Source organism: Halyomorpha halys, unplaced genomic scaffold (genome assembly GCF_000696795.3).
Source record: "Halyomorpha halys isolate HHAL.00 unplaced genomic scaffold, Hhal_1.1 Scaffold844.1, whole genome shotgun sequence".
Classification (NCBI taxonomy): Eukaryota; Metazoa; Arthropoda; class Insecta; order Hemiptera; family Pentatomidae; genus Halyomorpha; species Halyomorpha halys.
In genome coordinates, this window is record NW_027111153.1 from 223,963 (window position 1) to 243,472 (window position 19,510).

Here is a 19,510-nt window from a genome sequence, read left to right on the forward strand (position 1 = left end):
GCCACGACTCTTCTGTACACAAGAAACCAGATAAACAGCAACCAAATAGTGAAATGTGCAAAAAACGATATTACTTTCCGGTCCTCCCTTATATTTGGCTTAATCATTTACTAAAATGTGAGACCAAAGTTTTGCAGCCCTATTAACTCACTGGTTGACATTAAGCCAATTAGGACATCATTAGGGTTGGAATATAAGCGTTAAATATGTAATGATTCTCCGCCTCTCCTGTGCTGAATAAAACAAGAAATATTTAAAAAATAAATAATAATACAAATATTCCTGTTGTTTATTTATTTATTTTCCCTCAGTTATAATTGAGTAAACAATATATTTTATTTTTTTAGTTTTTGCAAGTCCTAATTCATTTCATCCAGGAGATAATAGTCCTGTGTTATGTTCTGGTTTTCGTTTTGTTTATACAAAAACATTGATAATGCAAACATTGATACTGCTGATAAGTGTTCATGGCATTTATCCCTGGAAAAAACAATAAAATAATTTTACCTTTTTTACTATCTTAATAATAAGTATTTAAATGTTGAGGTAAAATGTTATATAATAATAGGGTATTCATGATGTATTAAATGTTATAAGTATAGGACTATGTGCAGCCCTATTTAAGGTAATATTAAATGTTAAATACATAAGAGCTCCTAGTGGATTTTCTGAGTAACTTGTTTTATAACCTTTCCTTCCAAAACTTCATGTCATTGTTTACTTCTTTGTTTTGATTAAAGCAATTTATTACAACATTCTTAAGTTGAGTGAAAATTGGAAGTTTGGCTACTGAGTGTCTTGTTGTTCATCTAACCTGCATGGAAGAGAATTAAGATGAGCTAATTGACAACTGTCATTACATTATTATTATTATTATCATCCCTTGCTTTATTAGTTAACATTCAAAACAATACAAACACAATTAGGAGCAAGTAACCTAATACAACAAACAAAATGGGGATGAGCTCAGCTGGTCTGCTGGGTAATGTCATTCTCCATTTAGCAAACCTATTAACAGACTCCCAACCATGTTAACAATGTTTCCAAAAAATATTCAGATTATATACTCCGTGTAATTACTTCATTCTATCTAAACATATTACCAACTTTTTAGGTACAATTAAAATTTTCACGCAGTATTTCCTTATAATTGTATCCATTTCTCAATCAAAATTTATTCAATAATAATAAAATTAAATAATTAACATTTTATTTGTAAACACTTACATTCATTTATGTTCCCTTAGTACAAACTAATGTTTTACCATTTTGGAGTATTAGCTATATGGATCTATTAAAACCTATGAAAACTTATGTGCTGCTCAGTTACTCGCTGTCTTGGAGGAAGGAGTATAAAGAAGGCGGCAAGCTGTCAGACCAAGTGAAGCCTAAAAGGCGGGCTTTTTGGGCTCCAAAGGCATGTTGGGGCTGGAGTAAGGGACCCTCTACGCCATTTTTGGTCAGGTGACATCAACCATTTTGTTTAGTTTGATGCTAATACTTTTTTTTTGTGATTACTGTTCTAATTTTCAGTACCTTTTTTCTTTTATAAAAATCTTATTTTTAATCTTTTGAGGAAGTGATGATTTTTTTCAGTTATTTTTTATCTTTTTGGTTTTATTGATTGATGAAAAGTTTTCGACGATCGTAATACTTCCCCTTATAAAATGAGTAAAACAAGATATATTTAGAAAATAAACAAAAATACAAGTATTCTTGTTGTTCATTTATTCGTTTTCTTCAGGTTATAACTGAGTAAAATATATATTTCAATTTTTTTCGTTGTCATGAATCTTAATTCATTTCATCCAGGAGATAATAATCTTATTATTTCATAGTATAAATATGCCTAAATAAATTTGTGGTTAGTAAAAAGATAAAAATCAAGATCTCTTCTATTAAACTATTAAAGAGTAAAAAAGTAGAGAGTAGCAGAGTGTTCCCCTCATTTTAAATTTGAAAACAAATATGTGATATAAATGATTGATTAATATTTGAAAATAAAGTAAAAATTAGCAAATGGTAGGAAAGTTAATGCTGTAATCAATGTTTTACTTTTTTTTAATAAGCAACTTTTAAAGTTCTATCAGAAGTAATTAATTATTAAATTATTACTATCAAATTTTATATGTTGATTGGTCTTTCATTAACTATGTCTGAGAAAACATTAATCGAAACATTTAATGCAAATTTAGTTTATTGAATTTTATATCCAGTATCTACTTTTTAGAATAGTTATATATATATTTCGGAGTAAAAATAAATAAAATAAAAACTATACGTCCAGATGTTTTTCTTTTAGTCGTTCACAGAAAATGTTTAAAGGCGTAGCTTAGAGGGGAAAATGGCTACGTAGTGATAAGAATTAGCCAGCACTTAGCGTGCTGACAAATTGACAAATAATAATGCCCAACAAATAATATTTAAAATTTTAATCAGAATAGTGATTTTGTTAACTACTTTGAACATGTAACAATTGGCAAGCCTCTGCATCATGGCTAATTAACTAAATGTATGAAGATTGTATATTGAAAACATTTAACGAAACAATACCTAAGAATGTGTAACAGTCGATGCAGTTAGAAGACTTTATTTACAAGGCTGAAGGTTTTCATTCAAATTGTAAAAAATAAATTACGAGAAATAAATCAGTTAGGAGGGTGATCATGTGAGAAGTGTTTATCAATGTTTGTAAAGATACTGTTTATTCTATAAAGTCCATAAAAGCTTAGTTACTAAAAGATCGATTATTATGTTTAGCTAAAGTTGATAATATAAATTAAATTTACTTACAGCTGACCATCTCTGAATACTGCGAAGCAGCCTTCTTGGCGTTGTAAACTTAATATGAAATTCAGCATTGGCTCTGTTAGGAATTCTTGGTAGTTGTTCATTCCACAAACACCAACTGTAACATTCATTTTGTGTAATAAATTAAGAAGACGTAAGTCCATTTTGGTATGATTTCTGAACATCAAGTCGGCTATGGAATGCTAGTTTTAATCTGTCCGTGTTTAGCTGTGTAAAGATTTTTGAGCGGGATAAACAGTATTCAAGTTTGATAGCTCAAATTGGTTCCTGAAATATTGGAAATGTTTCGAAACATTAGCTGAAATGACCTAATGAAAAAATCTTTACATGAAGTATTCTCGACTCCTGGATCTTTCACTTCAAGTCACATATAATTTGAATTTATACAATCATCATAATAATATTTAAAGAAGAAGAATTTAACAGCGCAAATTTCAGCCACTATTAGTCCGATTTGGTCTTTTTTTTCTGTCCGGAACTGAAAAATAAAAAGCTTACGTTGGTAATTGTCCGTTAATATTGCCTTGACATCTTCATAACTCCAGAAGCTATTGCGCTATAGAAACTTTTTCAATAACTTTAAAATTATTAGTTTTGTTCCAACAACCACTTTTTTCATTGTTAAAGTAACATTAAAAATGAATACTTTTTTTCTAATTTATTTTATAAAATGAATTAATTTAATACTTATAAATAAGTTTCCTTTGTAAAATAAATTCAATTTAATATTTTAATTGTATATAACGTGAAGTCCTATACAAGTGACTGTGTATTTTCGTAAATTGATCGACAGCAAACTTATGAACGCTGGTTATAAACATCACAATAATACTCTCGTGAATGAATGTTTATACTGCAGACCTTTAAAAGGCTCTTCTCGTTATACAATGGTATACATTTGTCCAGGCTACAATACAGACACACTCTCGTCTGAAGAAGAGATCAAGAGTGGATTTTACTATTTTACCATTTTAGGAATGAATCTTACCATTTCATTCTGACCCGCGATGGTGGTGTAATGGTGAGCATAGTTTCCTTCCATTTCATTCGTCATCTCTTTTTAAATAAACCTTGATGAAGACCTGCAAAGTGGGGCGAAACGTTGGTTAACAATAAATAGGTTTCTTTTACTATTTTGATACCTGTATTGACCGCCACCCGGACTATCCTCCTACAATCTACTTCATACGGTTAACTAGTAGTCTTGTAGAGTCGAGGCCTCCCGCAACTTCGTCCACCAGTCCTCTCTAATGGTTGCCGCTGCTCTCCAATTCCGGATTCCCAAGATAGATCTGGCATCCGCTGCTACCCCATCGATCCATCGAAGCCGGAGTCTTCCTACTCTCCTTGCTCCATATATCCTTTCGTCCAGGATCATCCTAGGAATCTGATCCTGGGTCATTCTTAATACATAGCCTGCCCACCGAAGCCGTCCCACTTTGATCACCCTTACAATATCCGGGTTCCTGTAGAGGCCTGCCAGTTCAGAGTTTGTTCTCATCCTCCAGATCCCATCAGCACAAACCGGGCCATAAATTTTCCTCAATATTCTCCTCTCGAACCTTAGGAGAAGGGCATCCTGTGACCTGGGCAATGTCCAGCATTCGGAGGGATAAGTGAGATCGGCTCTCACCAGGGTCTTATACAGCTGTATCTTGGTGTTTTGGGAAATAGCACTGGTCCTGAAATACTTCAGTAAGCCGAAATAGTATTTATTGGCGGACATAATTCTGCTTGAATGTCATTTTCCGCGTTTACTTGCGATCCAAGATAGCTGAACTCCTTCACCCTTTCAAGTGAAAATCCTCCAGTTATAAAATATTTGTTACCCTTGTTGGTAAAAAAAAATTCACGGCAACCTTGCTAACAAAAAAAAAATGTGGGCACAAATATTCTTAAAATTGCTGAGTATGTTGTAAAAGATTAAAAACACTGCAAGGTAAATGCTTGAAAGCACTGTAAATTTACTGTTAAGTAATATTAATACTAATATTAAATTTTTATTATATTTTTTTTACTATTTTGAGATTTATGGAAATTTATGACAGAAGCTTAATAAATTTTAACGACTTAAAAAATAAATATTGAGTGAGATAGAAATAGGGTGAGAATTTAGGTTGCCTTCCAATTCTCTTTAAGGCTTCCTAGTAACTGAACATATCGCATCTATGCGCATGAACATATAGAAAGTAAATTAATTTACTGTCAGAAAAATCTTTTGTTTTGCTGGAATATGGAAAACATACGACTAGTACACCAAGTTTAAATATTCAAAGAGTTTAACTTCACGAATTACACAGCATGTTGTTTAAGTAGATATGCAAGTAAATTATGACACTTAAATACGGAAAGTATTTTAATTAAGAGTTACTAAAATTAATTATATGTATTTTTTCGATTTAGGGAATTAATTACCCTTCTTACTTCAATTTTTTAGTTTAGTAATTTTAAATCAATTAGCCAACACCGTCGACGTTTGAGGCTGTGCATTTATCTTCAGGGACATTCAATACTATACTTTGTTTTTCCTGATCATTTCAGTTGAAATTCTACCTGAAAATTTGATATTTAATTTATATAAGACCTTTTAAAATTGTAAATTAAATGAAAAAATTTCAAGTAGAAATTGAACAAAAATGACCAAAAAAAAAAAAAGGCCCCAGAAGATGGACGGACCGCCCGAAACATCGGCAGTTTTAGTTTATTGATGTGAAATTAATAAAATAAAGAATTTCAAGTCAGGAGCTAATTAATTCTCAAAATAGAAAACAACATAACTGCCTTCCAGTAATAACCACTATATATTTTAATTAATTATATAATGTTTTTATATTTAATAATACCTTCTTCAACGATTAGGTCCTGTAGTGTATATGGCATGTCATTATCCCATGCATAGTTGACTTCAGATAGCATTTTTTGACATCTTTGCTTTATTAATTCTTCTACAATAGGGAATGTTAACAGCTAAAAAGAAACAAAATATTTAATTTATACAATATCTTCAATTTAGTTAAAGACCAGTGTTAAGGCCACCTCAAATCGACTATGTCTTTTTGTTGGAAGGCTTTAAAATGAACAAAAAACAAACTGGCTCGAAATAAACATTTATTTGGTTCAATTTAAATATGGTAAAAAAAAAAAAAAAAATACAAGTAAAAATAAAAAGGCCTCTCAGATAAAAATAAAATTAGATAAATAAATTAAGAAAACAAAAGAGACAAATTTACAAACAATATAAATATGTAAAATAAATACTGCTCGACGAAACGTTTGCTCCACTCCGATAGATCCGAGGAAGAGTGCTGCCGAGATAGGTCGCAGCTCTTGTTGCTAAATAAATCGCTGCAATGGTCCAGAGTTGGTGTAGTGGCTCATTGATGGTCCGAATATCCAACAATCGTATTGTATTAGGCGAGCCGACAAAATGAACGCAGACAGGGCTGCTAATGACGCTACCAGGGCCACTAATTAGTCGGAACTGCAATTAATAAAGTGGAAGCACAGAAAAGGTCTGGTTCCGAACTGTAATGACTCACTCTCACTAAAATGTCTAAGCTATTGAATTATAAGGGCAGGCAGGGCTGCTTAGACGCTACCACGGCCACTAATTAGTCGGAACTCCTCTAAAAAACTAAGATGGTCGGTCCGTTGCTAGGTGACGCTTCTTAACATTAATTATCACCCCTAGCAACTGTCTCTATTACTCATTATTACAAACAAATATAATTACACATTTTTCTTTTCAAATAACTAAATCTAAATAAAACAATACAAATAAAAATAAATGTAACTAAATTAAATACTAATAAAACTATATAACTAAAACTATAAAACTAAATACTAAAAATACTATTTACAATTATTTACAACGTAATTATATTATGGCGTTAACAACCAGTTTTAATTGCTTATATACAACACGTGATACCCATGCTAAGTTCCCAATCTTCCTGGTTGTAGGTTCTCGGTTCTCTCAAAAGCTATTGTTTTGTCAAACAATTGAACGAGAGATTTGTAAAATGAGTTGATCAGAAATGAGGCAAATATTTTGCTGGATGGTTTATGCTATTAATGATAAATTTAGTTTACGTATTAATTCGCGATAATTAAATTAATGTGAAATTTGGTCTATTAAATTAAGGAATCAATTAATATATTACTTTTTTTAAGTTTTACTCCATTTATATGTATATTGTTTATATAAAAGTATATTTTTTTGTTTTTTGGCCGTTTTGGAAATGCGATTATGCAAAGAACAAAAAAGATTGATTGGGTTGAATTTCGTAAAATAAATGGTGAACCATTTTTAACTAATGTTTGATAACTTTCCTCCAATTTTAAAAATTTGGTTCTGAGAAAATTTTTTTTTTCACTTCCTGGATTAATAAAACGCATTCCTCTACCTTAGGTAATGAAATTAATTAATTGCGTATAAAAATAAAACATAAGCTTATTATTACTATGATAATATATAATATTTATCTACTTACCGATGACGCTATGGAGTAAAATATAGCTTGGTGAGATAAGGTATAGCCTCTGGCTTCGATGTCTGCCATCTGTATAAGACAAAAGTTGGATATTTGTGTTCTGACCATAGCTTCTAAGAGACAATGAGTTGCATTGGTGATACCTGGAGAGCCATGTATGAGGTTTGTTTCCAGGACATATGAGGGACGTTTTGGTGAATTCAATTTGAGGTCTGGTTTCCTCAATAGTTTCAAGGAATCTTCAAATCTCTTCACTTAAAAAAATCATTAATCCATTATAGATATATACATAGAATACCCAAATCAGGTAATTGGCGTTATACCAACTCTACTTGTATTTTATAGTTTATGCTATGTGGTATATTACTTTTTACCATAAATGGTTTACATTAAACAACAAAAATGAATACTCATAATAGTTTAATTGTTTAATTATTGATATAGTAATACATTTATGGAGATTATACTCTTATAAAGATCTTGATTTTGTATTACTATTTTTATTTAACCAAACCAAAATCAATAATAGGGGTATTCATGATTTTGTGTTAAATGTAAAATGTTTTACCACGTTAAATGTTATAGGTATAGGATTGTGAGCAGCACTATTTAAAGTCATGTTAAATGGTAAATGCATAAGAGCTCCTAGCGGATTTTCTGATCAACTTGTTTAGTAACCTTTCCATCCAAAACTTCGTATTATTGTTCACTTCTAAGTTTTCACTGAAAACTTAGTATGAAACATACTACATATTTACCTATTGTATTATTTTGTACAGTTGTAAATTACAATAAATAAATAATTAAAAAAAAACAAAAAAAAAAAAAAGTTTTCACTGAAGTAATTTATTACAACATAACTAAATTGAGTGAAAAGTGGAAGTTGTGTAAAAGTTTGGCTACTGAGCGTCTTGTTGATCTTCTAACTTGTTAGGAAGAGAATCAAGATGATCTAATTGACAACTGTCATTACATTATTATTATTGTCATCTATTGCTTTATTAGTTATAAAAACATCCGAAACAATACTAACACAAAATGCGTGACGTCATTCTCCATTTAACAGAGCTAGTAACAGACTCTCAACCATGTTACATTTTATATCGTTTTAACATGGTAAAAGAAGGAAATGTTTCTCTATTTAACATAAGTTTTCCATTTACCACGCTTTAACATGTTACACTAAAGATCATGAATACCCCTAATATTGGGATAGTTCAACTAACGACCAGATAGAGATCTTTTAGGAAAGTTTTTAAAAAGTTGTAAAAAATATGCTCATTTCTGTTTTTTGGGGTCCTGATTCCTAGACATATAAAAACTAAATGCCTTTTTTTTTTAGCCACATCAACTTGAACTAAATTAACTAAGAGTAAATTCTTTTTTTCACTCTATGTTTTACCCCTTCTAGGAGCAACCCCTTGGTCTCAAGTAGTTCATTCGCATAAGAACCAGAAAAAGAATTCTAAGGTGGAAAATTTTGGAGAAGTCCTGAAAATTCGCTAATTTATGCTTTAGGGGTGCTGATTGCCAATTTAAATTTTGTGATCCCAATTTGGCCATTGTGAGACAGATGTAGTGCCATCAAATACGGATCATGTTTTGAAAGTTTAAAGAATAATTTTTAGAATCACTGAATTATGTTTTTTTAGGATTCTATAATTATAAAAATATTATATATAATGAAACATTATGACTTACAGATTCCAATTTAGAAACGCATCTTGCTGACGAATTCATGTGTTTTATTAATTTTATCCATCTTCTCAGTTAGTTTTAAAATTAATTCATCGTTAATTGTATTAGTTATTTAAAATTCCTATTATTTTAATATTGTCTCACTTTATGTTTCTAATCTTGTTATCTTCTTTATTTCACTTTACAAATGCATTTATGTATGTTATGTTTTTCGTTTTTTTATCATCAGTTTTTATATTAATTGGCGTTATTATTACAAATAATTCATTATCATTATTTTTCTTTTGTATTACTAGTTGTAAGTTTTTATTATTCTAATATTTTAGTTTACAAAGCGTGTTATATTATGTTTTTAACCGTTCTCTTGATTATCCGTTATAATTATCATTTAAAGAAAAGAAATAACAAAATTATAAATTATTTTCTAACCCTTTCCATGTTTCTTTCTTTATTCAGAACCTTTTTTTTTTTTTGTATGCATATCAGTATATTTTATTATATATTAGTATATTTGAATATTTTTAACTGAGTTTTATATTATTTTACTGCATATATTACAGGTTTCTATTACATATTATATGGTTTAATCTGGGATTTTTTACTGAATAAAAAGTAGGGCCTTGCTTATAACCGATAATCTGAAAAAAAACAAAAAAATGTGCAGAATTTTCTTTTGGTTAGTTTAGTATAGACTGATGTTACGAAAAAACTCATAATTTCCATGCTATAGTAAAAAAAATGAAAACGATTAATGTTGGCTAAAGATCATAAACTTGAAATTCGTAATCAGCATACAACTTAACTTCAGAATTTTTTTAGAACTTCTTCAAAACTTTCTTTGTATAAGTACTATTTAAGGATTATTTTATAACTCTAAATGGTTCAAGTCCATTGAATGATTTGACTATGTAAAACCGCCTTCAGCGGACTATGTTTTTTCTAATCTTATAACACCGTAAGACAAAACAAGAAAAATTGTATAATGTATTATATATTATATTATTGTAACATATAATCCGTATTATATATATATTTATCAATAAAGAGGTTTTAAAAAAAAAAAAAAAAATGATTTGACTATGAGAGACGCTCGGTCATAAAACATAGTTACCCAAATTTATTATGAATTGCATTTTTAGGCATCATGGCTTTTTAAAGACTGATTTTATAAACTGTTTAAAGAATCTTTAGGGAATATGATTTGCTTAAGAGAATAATCTTGATATTACGCTATTGCTAGAGACTACTGGTTGAAGGTTTATACTTAACAAGCAATTCATCATGGAAGAAGTTTTCATTTTTACAGTTACCATGCTTTGTGACTGAATGCCTCATATAACGAAAACGATAAAAATATTACTAACTGTATAAATAAAAACGTATTGATTATTATACAAATATAACGGGGTTATCTATTAAAATGATTATACCAGAGGGAAAAAAGAATACGTTGGATACGGTAAATATTAAAACAGGCTAAAAATAGTGATAAAAATAAAGTAGTTAATTTATGAACTTGACATTTTGGTTAACATGAATGTGCGATTTTATATCCTGTTTTAACCCGTGTCTGGATATTTATGCTGCAAATAAGTATTTATTTACTTGCTTGCATAATGTTATTTAGCTACTAAATTAATAATTATGAAAGATGAGAAGATGGTTGGGGGTGCAGTCAGAATATAACACAAATAAGTTGAAAGAACTTATTTATTAGTGTCAACGTTTCAGCCAGAGTTTCTAGCCTTCATCAGGGCTAAGAACAAAGAGGAAGATAACGACCAATGAATACTAAAAAAATAAAATATAAAAAGAATGATATATAATAAATAATTGTACAGAATGAAATTAATAAAAATAAAGTGATGAAAGAAGTGGAAAATAAAACGTATATATTGGTAAATAAATAAGTAAGTAAAATAACATAAAAAGGAAATAAAAATTTAAAGTTATATAGTGAAAATAAATATGATTTTTTTTTAATTTAGTAATAATTTAACAATTACTATTAGGAAAAGAAAAAAAAAATTGAGAGAAAGAAAATATATGTAGCTAATGAAATATGTAAGTTACTAGAATACAGAAGCAAAATATAAAGTTAGACAAAAGAAGTGAATAGAAAACATAACAATAATAATATGTGGTGAAGATTACTAATAACGTGGTTAAGAAAAATTAAGAAAAGAATAGGGAAGGAGAAGGGGATAAAAGAAAGATAGAAAAAAGAGAATAACCGTTGGCTTTCGATAAAAATATATAATTTATATTCAGGAAAATAACAGATAAGCCACATAGGTTTAATACTTTAGCGCTTTTCTTTCTATCGATCCAATATTGTGCAGTACATCATGTATTCCATGTTTGCATGAATTTTGCAAGCACAAGTTGTCTCGGTCATTTTTATTTGGGATACCACCAAAACTGGTTTCCAGTTACGAAACGTGACATAAATGTGAGACTGAATTTCACTGCTAATTTTTTATCTCCTTAGTTATATATAATATATCAGTCCTTTGAAATTTATGAAGCAAAGGCTTAAGCGTACAGTGTATTTTTAGAAAAATCTCTCTCCCCTCTTAGGAGAAAAAAAAATTAATTTTTCGTTAGAAGAAATTATGTTCAAACGATTTTCCGCCAGTCGTTAAGAAACGAATTGTGTTAAAATGAACAAATATACTTTACTACCACTTATATTTTAGCGTAGGCAAAGGACTGAGTATATAAAGTATTGTTATCAAATAAAACCAAATGGATTACAGGTGGGATCAAACAGTGATGCCAACACTTACAAAATCGAAGAATTCATGCAAGTATTATTAGTAGTATGCAAGATTTATGCTAGTAGGTATTCGTAAGACGTTGACCTTCAACTTTTTCCGTTGGAATTTGATTTTTAAATCCGTGACAACCATTCAAACCGGGATATATTGGTTACCCAATGTATAAATCTAAAATAATATGAAAGTATCTCATTTCGCTGCATAAATATCTTATTAAAAACAAAGTATTGGCCTCTAATTTCCACTAATATTTAAAAATTTCTATTGTGGAAAATAAATAGAAAACTTATTTTCCAATACGATTATTTCAATAAAAATTGCTTGTTACCAACACTATTAAAAAATAGATAATGTGAACTATTCTGTTTCTTTGATTATTACCTGTTCTCATGCAAGTTACTATATATACATGTGTTAAAGTGATGACAATACTCCTCATTCCTTCATATTCTCAGTCTTTTGTCTTCACGAAAATATAAAGTAAATTGACTGATTTTTAGGAGTCATTATAAAATTATACTTTAAAAGATATAGTCATAATACTATTGCGAACCAGAAAGAAATAATAACCCGAGACAGGTTGCCTGATAACTCATGGATGTGTTCCTGCCAGGTGAGCTCCTGTGAGATGATGTACTCCTAATACTTCAAAAAACTAAAAAAAAAAAATCAAAGTGTGTTAAGGACAAACGATCAGGATAAGAACAAAAAATTTCAATAGAAAACCAAAATCTATTTTTGAAAAATTTCAAATGCAATCTGAGTGGAGGGGAGTAGGGCACTGTGACCTCTACGGTCTTTTAGCTCCTTTGGCTTGATGATCTCCTGTTACTAACTTGTAGAAAGGTGAGTGAAAGTGGGTGGTGGGATGAACTTGAGTGGTGGTAAAAGAAAATGAAAAATGGTGAAAATAAGGCGTGGTTTTTTATGTCCGTCTGTCTTCAAGTGTGAAAAGTTCATTCTTTTGTCGAGACTAAATTTGGTGGTAAGAAAATACTTACCTAAAAATTACTTTGCATAAATTTTAGGATTTTGTCAGTTTTGGCATCACTGTTTGATTCTACCTATAGAAATGTAATCCATTTGTTTTTATTTGATAACAATTATAATTTTGTTGCTTAAGATCAGTTCCAAAAAGTAATGTTTTTTTGTTGTTTTTAATTTTTATTTAATGGTAAGATACCGAAATTGGATCTGACTTAATTTTTCTTAAACAATGTTTTATATACTTCATAGGAACCAACCTCTGGTTTGTGTAATCAACAATATTTAGTTCCTATTCTAAACAGAAAATAATATATTTATATAATAATAATATATATTATAATTACCAATTAAATTTCATATTATATAGTATTTGAGGCAGAGTGGCTCAGTGCTAAGGGGCTGTTCTCATTCTAAGGACCCGGCTGTGGCAGATAATTTTTAATTCTGGGGAAATGCTTTTTGTGGGTCTATCAAAAGGATTTAATTGCTACAATGAGATTATTGAGTTATATGCTCGCCTTGTATCATGTTCTCATCGCGGATCAGCCCAACATATCGTGAGACAGATAAAAATCATTAGTGGTTCAAGGAACTATGGAAGTAGACCTAAAACCTTTTTCTCAGAAAAATTTTTATTAAATCATCTATTTCGTCGTAAATACTTTTGGAACCGATTTATATTGGACAATTCATATAAAACTAACTAATAGAAATATTTATAGATAGCATAAGAATTATATTTTTTCCTCTAATTGAAAAAAAAATTCAATTGAAAAGTGTAAGAAAAATAATGAATTACAGTTTACCTGTTTCCTGTGTGAGATAGAATCGTGGATTTTTCTCAAGTATCATGTCAAAAATAGCCAACAGTAATGCTATATTATCTTGTTTTTCCCAGTCCTCTATATCAATTGATTTTAAGTGGCCTGGAAAATATGAATTAAATTACATGACCAGACAGGAGTCCCTATGTCTCGACTTAAGTTGTAGGCCTTTATCTGGGCAAGGCACGACCAATGTACAAACATGAAAGTATAAAAGCAACGAGGAATAAATATGAACATAGTAGGAAATGCATTGCAAAATATGAAACAACTTATATACATCCAAAAATATGAAAAATTATAGCCTATGTATTAGGTTTATGAGCGAAAAAAGAGCATATATCCTAGATATGATTATTAGATGTTAGTTCAAGACTACAGGACACGTCTAATCCCTTGAACCAAACCATAGTAAAAAAGGGCTAAAATTGGACATTAATTTGTCGGTAATAAAAACTGTGATTAAAATGAATGAATGGGTTGACCAAGGCAAGAAAGAAAATGGTATTGGTACAGTGTATCTTTAATTACGAGGCGAAAATATGTTTAATTGATTTTATAGTAGTTAGTGTTCGTCGCAGAGTGGTGTAAGATAAATTTTATTTACTTAAATGAGAGGAGAACAGAGAGTAAGACACACTTTATAGAATATTATCTACAAACTTGTCTTCTTGAGTGTCATTACAACTTAGACTTTTCTTTAGATCTGGAATCACATTCAGAATTACCCTCTATCTTAAAATATGGGTAGAAACTTGCTTGTTATTGGTCTAGAAATTTAGAATAGACAGAGCCAAGACTTATGGCCTTCCAATGTTTAACATACAGGTAGCGTGACACGAGCAATGCCCACTTTAATTCATGGGCAATTAACACTTTCGACATGTGAAACCATAAAGCATAAGAATCGCTTGAAATGATCATAATGATAAAAGAAATCGTGTGAACTGTCATATTCGTTTTGTCTCATTCTGAAAAATTAGAAAACAAATATTACTTATTCCATTAAACGATATTATATTCACAAAAAGTATAAAAACAAAATGAGGCTTCGAGTATATAATAAGAGCAATAGTATAGTACCCTTTTAATTATAAGACGAAAAATTTGGCCTACAAAATTGTTACAGTGATGTTATTATATTATATAGAAGAAATATTTATATTTGATATAGTATATGTATAGGAATATCATTGAAGATCAATTATGAACTAAATATTTAATAAGACAGTAATAATGACTGACCATATATATCCAATAAAAAACCAACATATATTTTTGTGTTTTATTAATATTTATGTAGCATAGTATGATTTAGCTGTATAATATTCTGATTGAACAGGGAATACCAAAGAAGTTAGTAAATTTCCAGGTCCGGTCGAGTTTAAAACAAGGAGATTCTTTATGACTTATCTTATTTAATTTAGCACTAGAATACGTCATTAAAATTGTGATGAATACCGAAAAGGGTTTAACTTTGGGTGGTAAAATACCAGTGCTTGATGGTGCTGATGAATTGGTATTATTGGGTGAGGACAAAAAACTATAGAACTAAATACAACTGGGTTAATAAACTCCAGTAAGGAACTAGCTCTTGAAATAAATACGGATAAAACAAAATACTTGGTTAGCAGCAGAAACGCGAGAAATTTCAGTGATATAGATATAGGAGGAAATACTTTTGACGTGGTGGATACATATTTAAATATATAACTTAAATATTAAGGTTGTGCGGTAACTGGAAAAAGCGAAATTGATGATTATGTTTGTTATTTTTCAATATCGAAACTACTTAGCTCGCGCCTTCTCGAAACTTAAAAATTAGAATTTACAAAGTTATTATCCTTCCCACTGTTCTTTATGGAACAGCGTCTTAAGGTTTTCGAAAATAAAGTATTACGTAAAATATTCGAACTAAAAAAGGATGAATTAACGGGAGAATTTAGAAGACTAAATTGAACTAAGCAACCTACGCCTGGTAAATATAATTCAAGTTATAGCATTGCGGGGTGTAATATGGGCGTGTAAGGTTGTAGGGCTTAGTAACGAGTAGATCCCTAAAATGTTAATAAACACTGAACCGACGGGTAAATGGCCCAGGGGTAGACCGAAACGTAGATGGGAGGATTGCGTTAAAAAATTTTGTAGAATTAGGTTTGGAGGGGCATCACTGGAAGGATATATATACCAGAGTGCGTTTAGTGGTATCGAAACTTCCGGTTCGTTAGGTCTTTATTATTATTATTATTATTATTATTATTATAGTATGCTTTATGTGCCAATAGTATATTTTGTTAAATAAATTTTTCCTACGTAGGGTTCCAATATTTAAAATCGATCAATTAAAAAATCATAATAAAAAATGGTAATTTTATTTATTTTTTTTAAAAATATTTATTTATTGCTATTTACAACTGTACATTATAATACATTTAGTAAATCTGATCTAAGTTAAATTGGAGTGTTACAGGCGTGTAGAGAAACTACCTATTGGCAGCACTCTAATTTCTTTTTTAACGCAGAACAATAAGCCACACATAGAATACGTTAGTTATGAATTGACTCGGGCAAATATTTTTCCAACTGAAAAATATTTATAAAAATACGCTTCCTGGTAATGAACTAACCAATACTATTATTGAATTTATTTAGTTGCTCAATATTTTTTACTTTTACTTACCTATAATATTACGTGTAAAATTTTAAATTCTAGTTTTTGACGATTAATTATATTATATTATACGTTTTGTGGTCACGTATAGGCATAAGTCCAAATAACCAAGTCTCACTAACTGTTTGTTAGTGTTTGGTGGCATTAAACATAATGATGTTTTATTATAAATGACCAATGGGTCATTAATACCATTTATACATTATTTAATTTTTTTTTTTACATTTGTTTAATTTAATTTTTTATTTTATTTATTTTAATTTTATTATTATTTTGTCTTGTCTGTCCGATATTATATTTGTGTCAGTAAACCTTTTGATTTTAAAAACTGAAAAACTAATTCTATAGGATGATGAATTAATGAAAATTGGCTTATTGCCAAATGGTTGTTGCAATACTGCCATTTAGGTGGCGTTTCTTTAGAAATAAGATAGGAGTGGGTGAGCCTCGTGTGACCTATTCTGTTTTATCATTCATCATCCTATATTAATAATCATTCATCATCCTATATTGTTTTATCATCGTCTCCGAGGGTTTTTGAAATATCTGGGTTTAACCCTAAGCTATTGAGGTATGTTGTAAAATATGGGCATTCTTGGAAAATATGGCTTATTGCCAAATGGTTGTTGCAATACTGCCATTTCGGTGGCGTTTCTTTAGAAATAAGATAGGAGTGGGTGAGCCTCGTGTGACCTATTCTCAGCCTGGTCAGTAAAACTTCCTCTCTACGGCATTTGCGACTGGAGGTACCCCAGGACTTGACATTCTTTTTAGTAATTTTTAGTTTACTCCTTGGGCTTTCATTTCACAAAGATTGTCATTTTTCTTTGACTTCCTTTTCGAGGGGATTGCTAATTTCTGATGGAGTTAAAATTGCTTTACCCTGTCCCGGAAGCGCAAGTGCTTTTCTTGCAGCGTGATCGGCCAATTCCTACATGACTTGGAACCCATATAAATGTAACTGACATACCCAGATTGTGTAGAGTGTTTAAGTAATAATGGATGCAGGACAAAATATTCTGTGTGTCTTTATGTGAGTGGTCATCCCAGTTCAAAAACTAAAAGATGTACGAAAATGAAACTACATATTTAGGACATGTGTATACCTCGGATGTATCAACAAATTTATCGCTAAAATCGACAAACCGGAAGGGAACTTTATAAGAATCGTTTTTTCACATTTTTTTTTATTGTCTTCAAGATGGCTTAAACGATTTTGATTAAACTCAGTGAATCAATGTACAATAAAGTTGCCTTTAATACCAGATAGGTCTTATCCCTAGTCTAACAGGGATTAAATGCCCTATTATAAAAAAAAAGCTTACTCTAAAATACTTTTAATTTTAGATTAATTATTTTTTATATATTATTGTTTGAGAGTGGTTTAGTTTATTATCAATTTACTCAATTTTGATCCTTTTTTTTCTCTTAACTTTTATTCTTTAAAACTCTCCAACGTTTCGGCCATCAGGCCATTCTGAAGGATACAACTTTCAATATTGATGTCATTCCTTTTTTTAAAAGAAAAAAAAGAATTGCAGGGATTGCCCTTGTCACATATAACTTTTTTTTTGATATTCTAGATTTAAAACATTTTTACAAAACACTCTCCCTCTTTCCTTTATATTCACAACTTAAAGGTTGTATCCTTGAGAATGGCCTGAGGGCCGAAACGTTGGAGAGTTTTAAAGAATAAAAGTTGAGAGAAAAAAAGGATCAAAATTGTGCAAATTGATAATATATTTTATTTTATTGTTATTATTTTTAAAAAAAAATAACCAGTGCTCATTGTTAACAATAATGAACACTGGATAAATAAAAAATATTAAAAACATTTATGAATTAATAAAGGACGAAAAAAAGGAAAAGAGAGGCATCCGATAGGGACCGCACTAATTTTTCTTTATAAATTAAATATTGATATTTTGTATATGCTTAAGGTGAAAGGACATACCCTGTGTGAGGAGGATGCCAAAGATGAAATTGTCGGAAAGTTCATCTTGATGGCCATAGTAAGCCAGGACCTTGTGGATGGCTCCAAGAATACTACCCTCTGCAGCAAGAGGAGCCAAGAACAGAAGTAAGAGGCGCATGTCTGTGAACTGGAGGTCGCTGCGTCTCATCTTGTCTCTTATATACGAGTACATCCAACCGCACAACCGTACAACCCTTCCACACTTTTGGAAGCAACTAGTATTTTTCTTTTTTAAGTATTGTTAAATATTCCAATAAATTTCGAAAAATCTCAACTCTTGAGATATTACTTTCTCACACATTCTATTAACACGCTCAATCTGAAAATATAAAGATAAATAAATTGCAGATCTACGATTATTGTATTTTGTATTTAAATGAAATATAAAGAGGTTTTGAAAATAAAAAATAAAAAATTGCAGATCTAAATTAAACTAATATAAAATCAGGTATGGCGCGAGCAACACTCATCTCTTACTTACCAGCTTACTTCCTGCTGAAATTTATTCTTTCATATATAAATAAATGTAGCTAAAACCGATTATTGTTATGACAACCAACATAAAACATTTCTTTATGCTTTCATCACTATCCTTTACCTCCAATGACATAAAATGTTAATATTATTTTTTTCTAAAATCTTTTGTTAGCATAAAAAAGTGTTAAATGTATTTATGAGGCGACACTTCCAGTAAGTTGATTTTAGCCAAAAAAATGTTATTAGTGGACAAAATAATTAATCGTACATTTATTTTTTCGAGAAAAAAAAAAATTTAATTTAGTGCGTATATTGACTAATTATTATGATAAATAATAATATTAAGCACTCATTTTTACAATTGATGAAAATTAGTAAACTGTACAATCAAATTAACTACCACTTGAACAAAAGGAAAGAACCGATCTTGAACAATTATAAATAGTTAGTTTGCTATCAGCTTACAGCTGTCTACTGAGTAATCTCCTTATCTGATAACATAAAATGAGCAGTAAATTGGATATTGATAAAATACTCCACAAAAATCAATAGAATTAAGTTATAGCGACAAAGACGAAATCATGGTTAGTTGGTAACAACATTTTTTGAAAATATTAGATAATTTCATCTTTGCTAGTAGAACTTAACTTAATTGGTATATGGCCCATTTTTTTCCCCCTAGAAATTCGATAATTGATTATAATTCACTTTTCTTTACTAGTAAAATTAATAAGAAATATTGTTTTTAAAATCGAATAGAATAGAAAATAATTTTTGATCTGTTAGGGGGTATC

The 19,510-nt window shown here is 29.9% G+C and overlaps 1 protein-coding gene across 2 annotated transcripts; it reads right to left on the bottom strand.

Moving 5' to 3' along the window:
* Window positions 1-279: 279 nt before the first annotated feature.
* On the bottom strand, window positions 280-19,115 carry LOC106686593 (uncharacterized). 2 transcript variants are annotated; one of them, XM_014429980.2, is made up of 7 exons: window positions 18,721-19,109; window positions 18,219-18,558; window positions 13,576-13,695; window positions 7,305-7,558; window positions 5,655-5,778; window positions 2,794-2,908; window positions 280-480 (listed from the first exon to the last, which is right to left on the bottom strand). In XM_014429980.2, the coding sequence occupies exons 2-7, from the start codon at window positions 18,409-18,411 to the stop codon at window positions 360-362; spliced, it is 927 nt and encodes a 308-aa protein (XP_014285466.1). In that variant the 5' UTR covers window positions 18,412-18,558; window positions 18,721-19,109; the 3' UTR covers window positions 280-359. The 2 variants fall into 2 exon arrangements, with proteins under 2 accessions (XP_014285466.1, XP_014285467.1); XM_014429981.2 differs by lacking the exon at window positions 13,576-13,695 and having other exon boundaries at window positions 18,721-19,115.
* Window positions 19,116-19,510: the final 395 nt, after the last annotated feature.

Bases quoted from the DNA above. Each gene is read 5' to 3' on its own strand.
- LOC106686593 (XM_014429980.2), bottom strand. From the start codon at position 18,411: ATGTACTCGTATATAAGAGACAAGATGAGACGCAGCGACCTCCAGTTC. The intron at 13,696-18,218 runs GTATGTCCTTTC...CATATTTTCCAG, and splicing joins TGGCATCCTCCTCACACAGG to GCCACTTAAAATCAATTGAT. The intron at 7,559-13,575 runs GTAAACTGTAAT...GATTTTTTTAAG, and splicing joins CTATCTCACACAGGAAACAG to TGAAGAGATTTGAAGATTCC.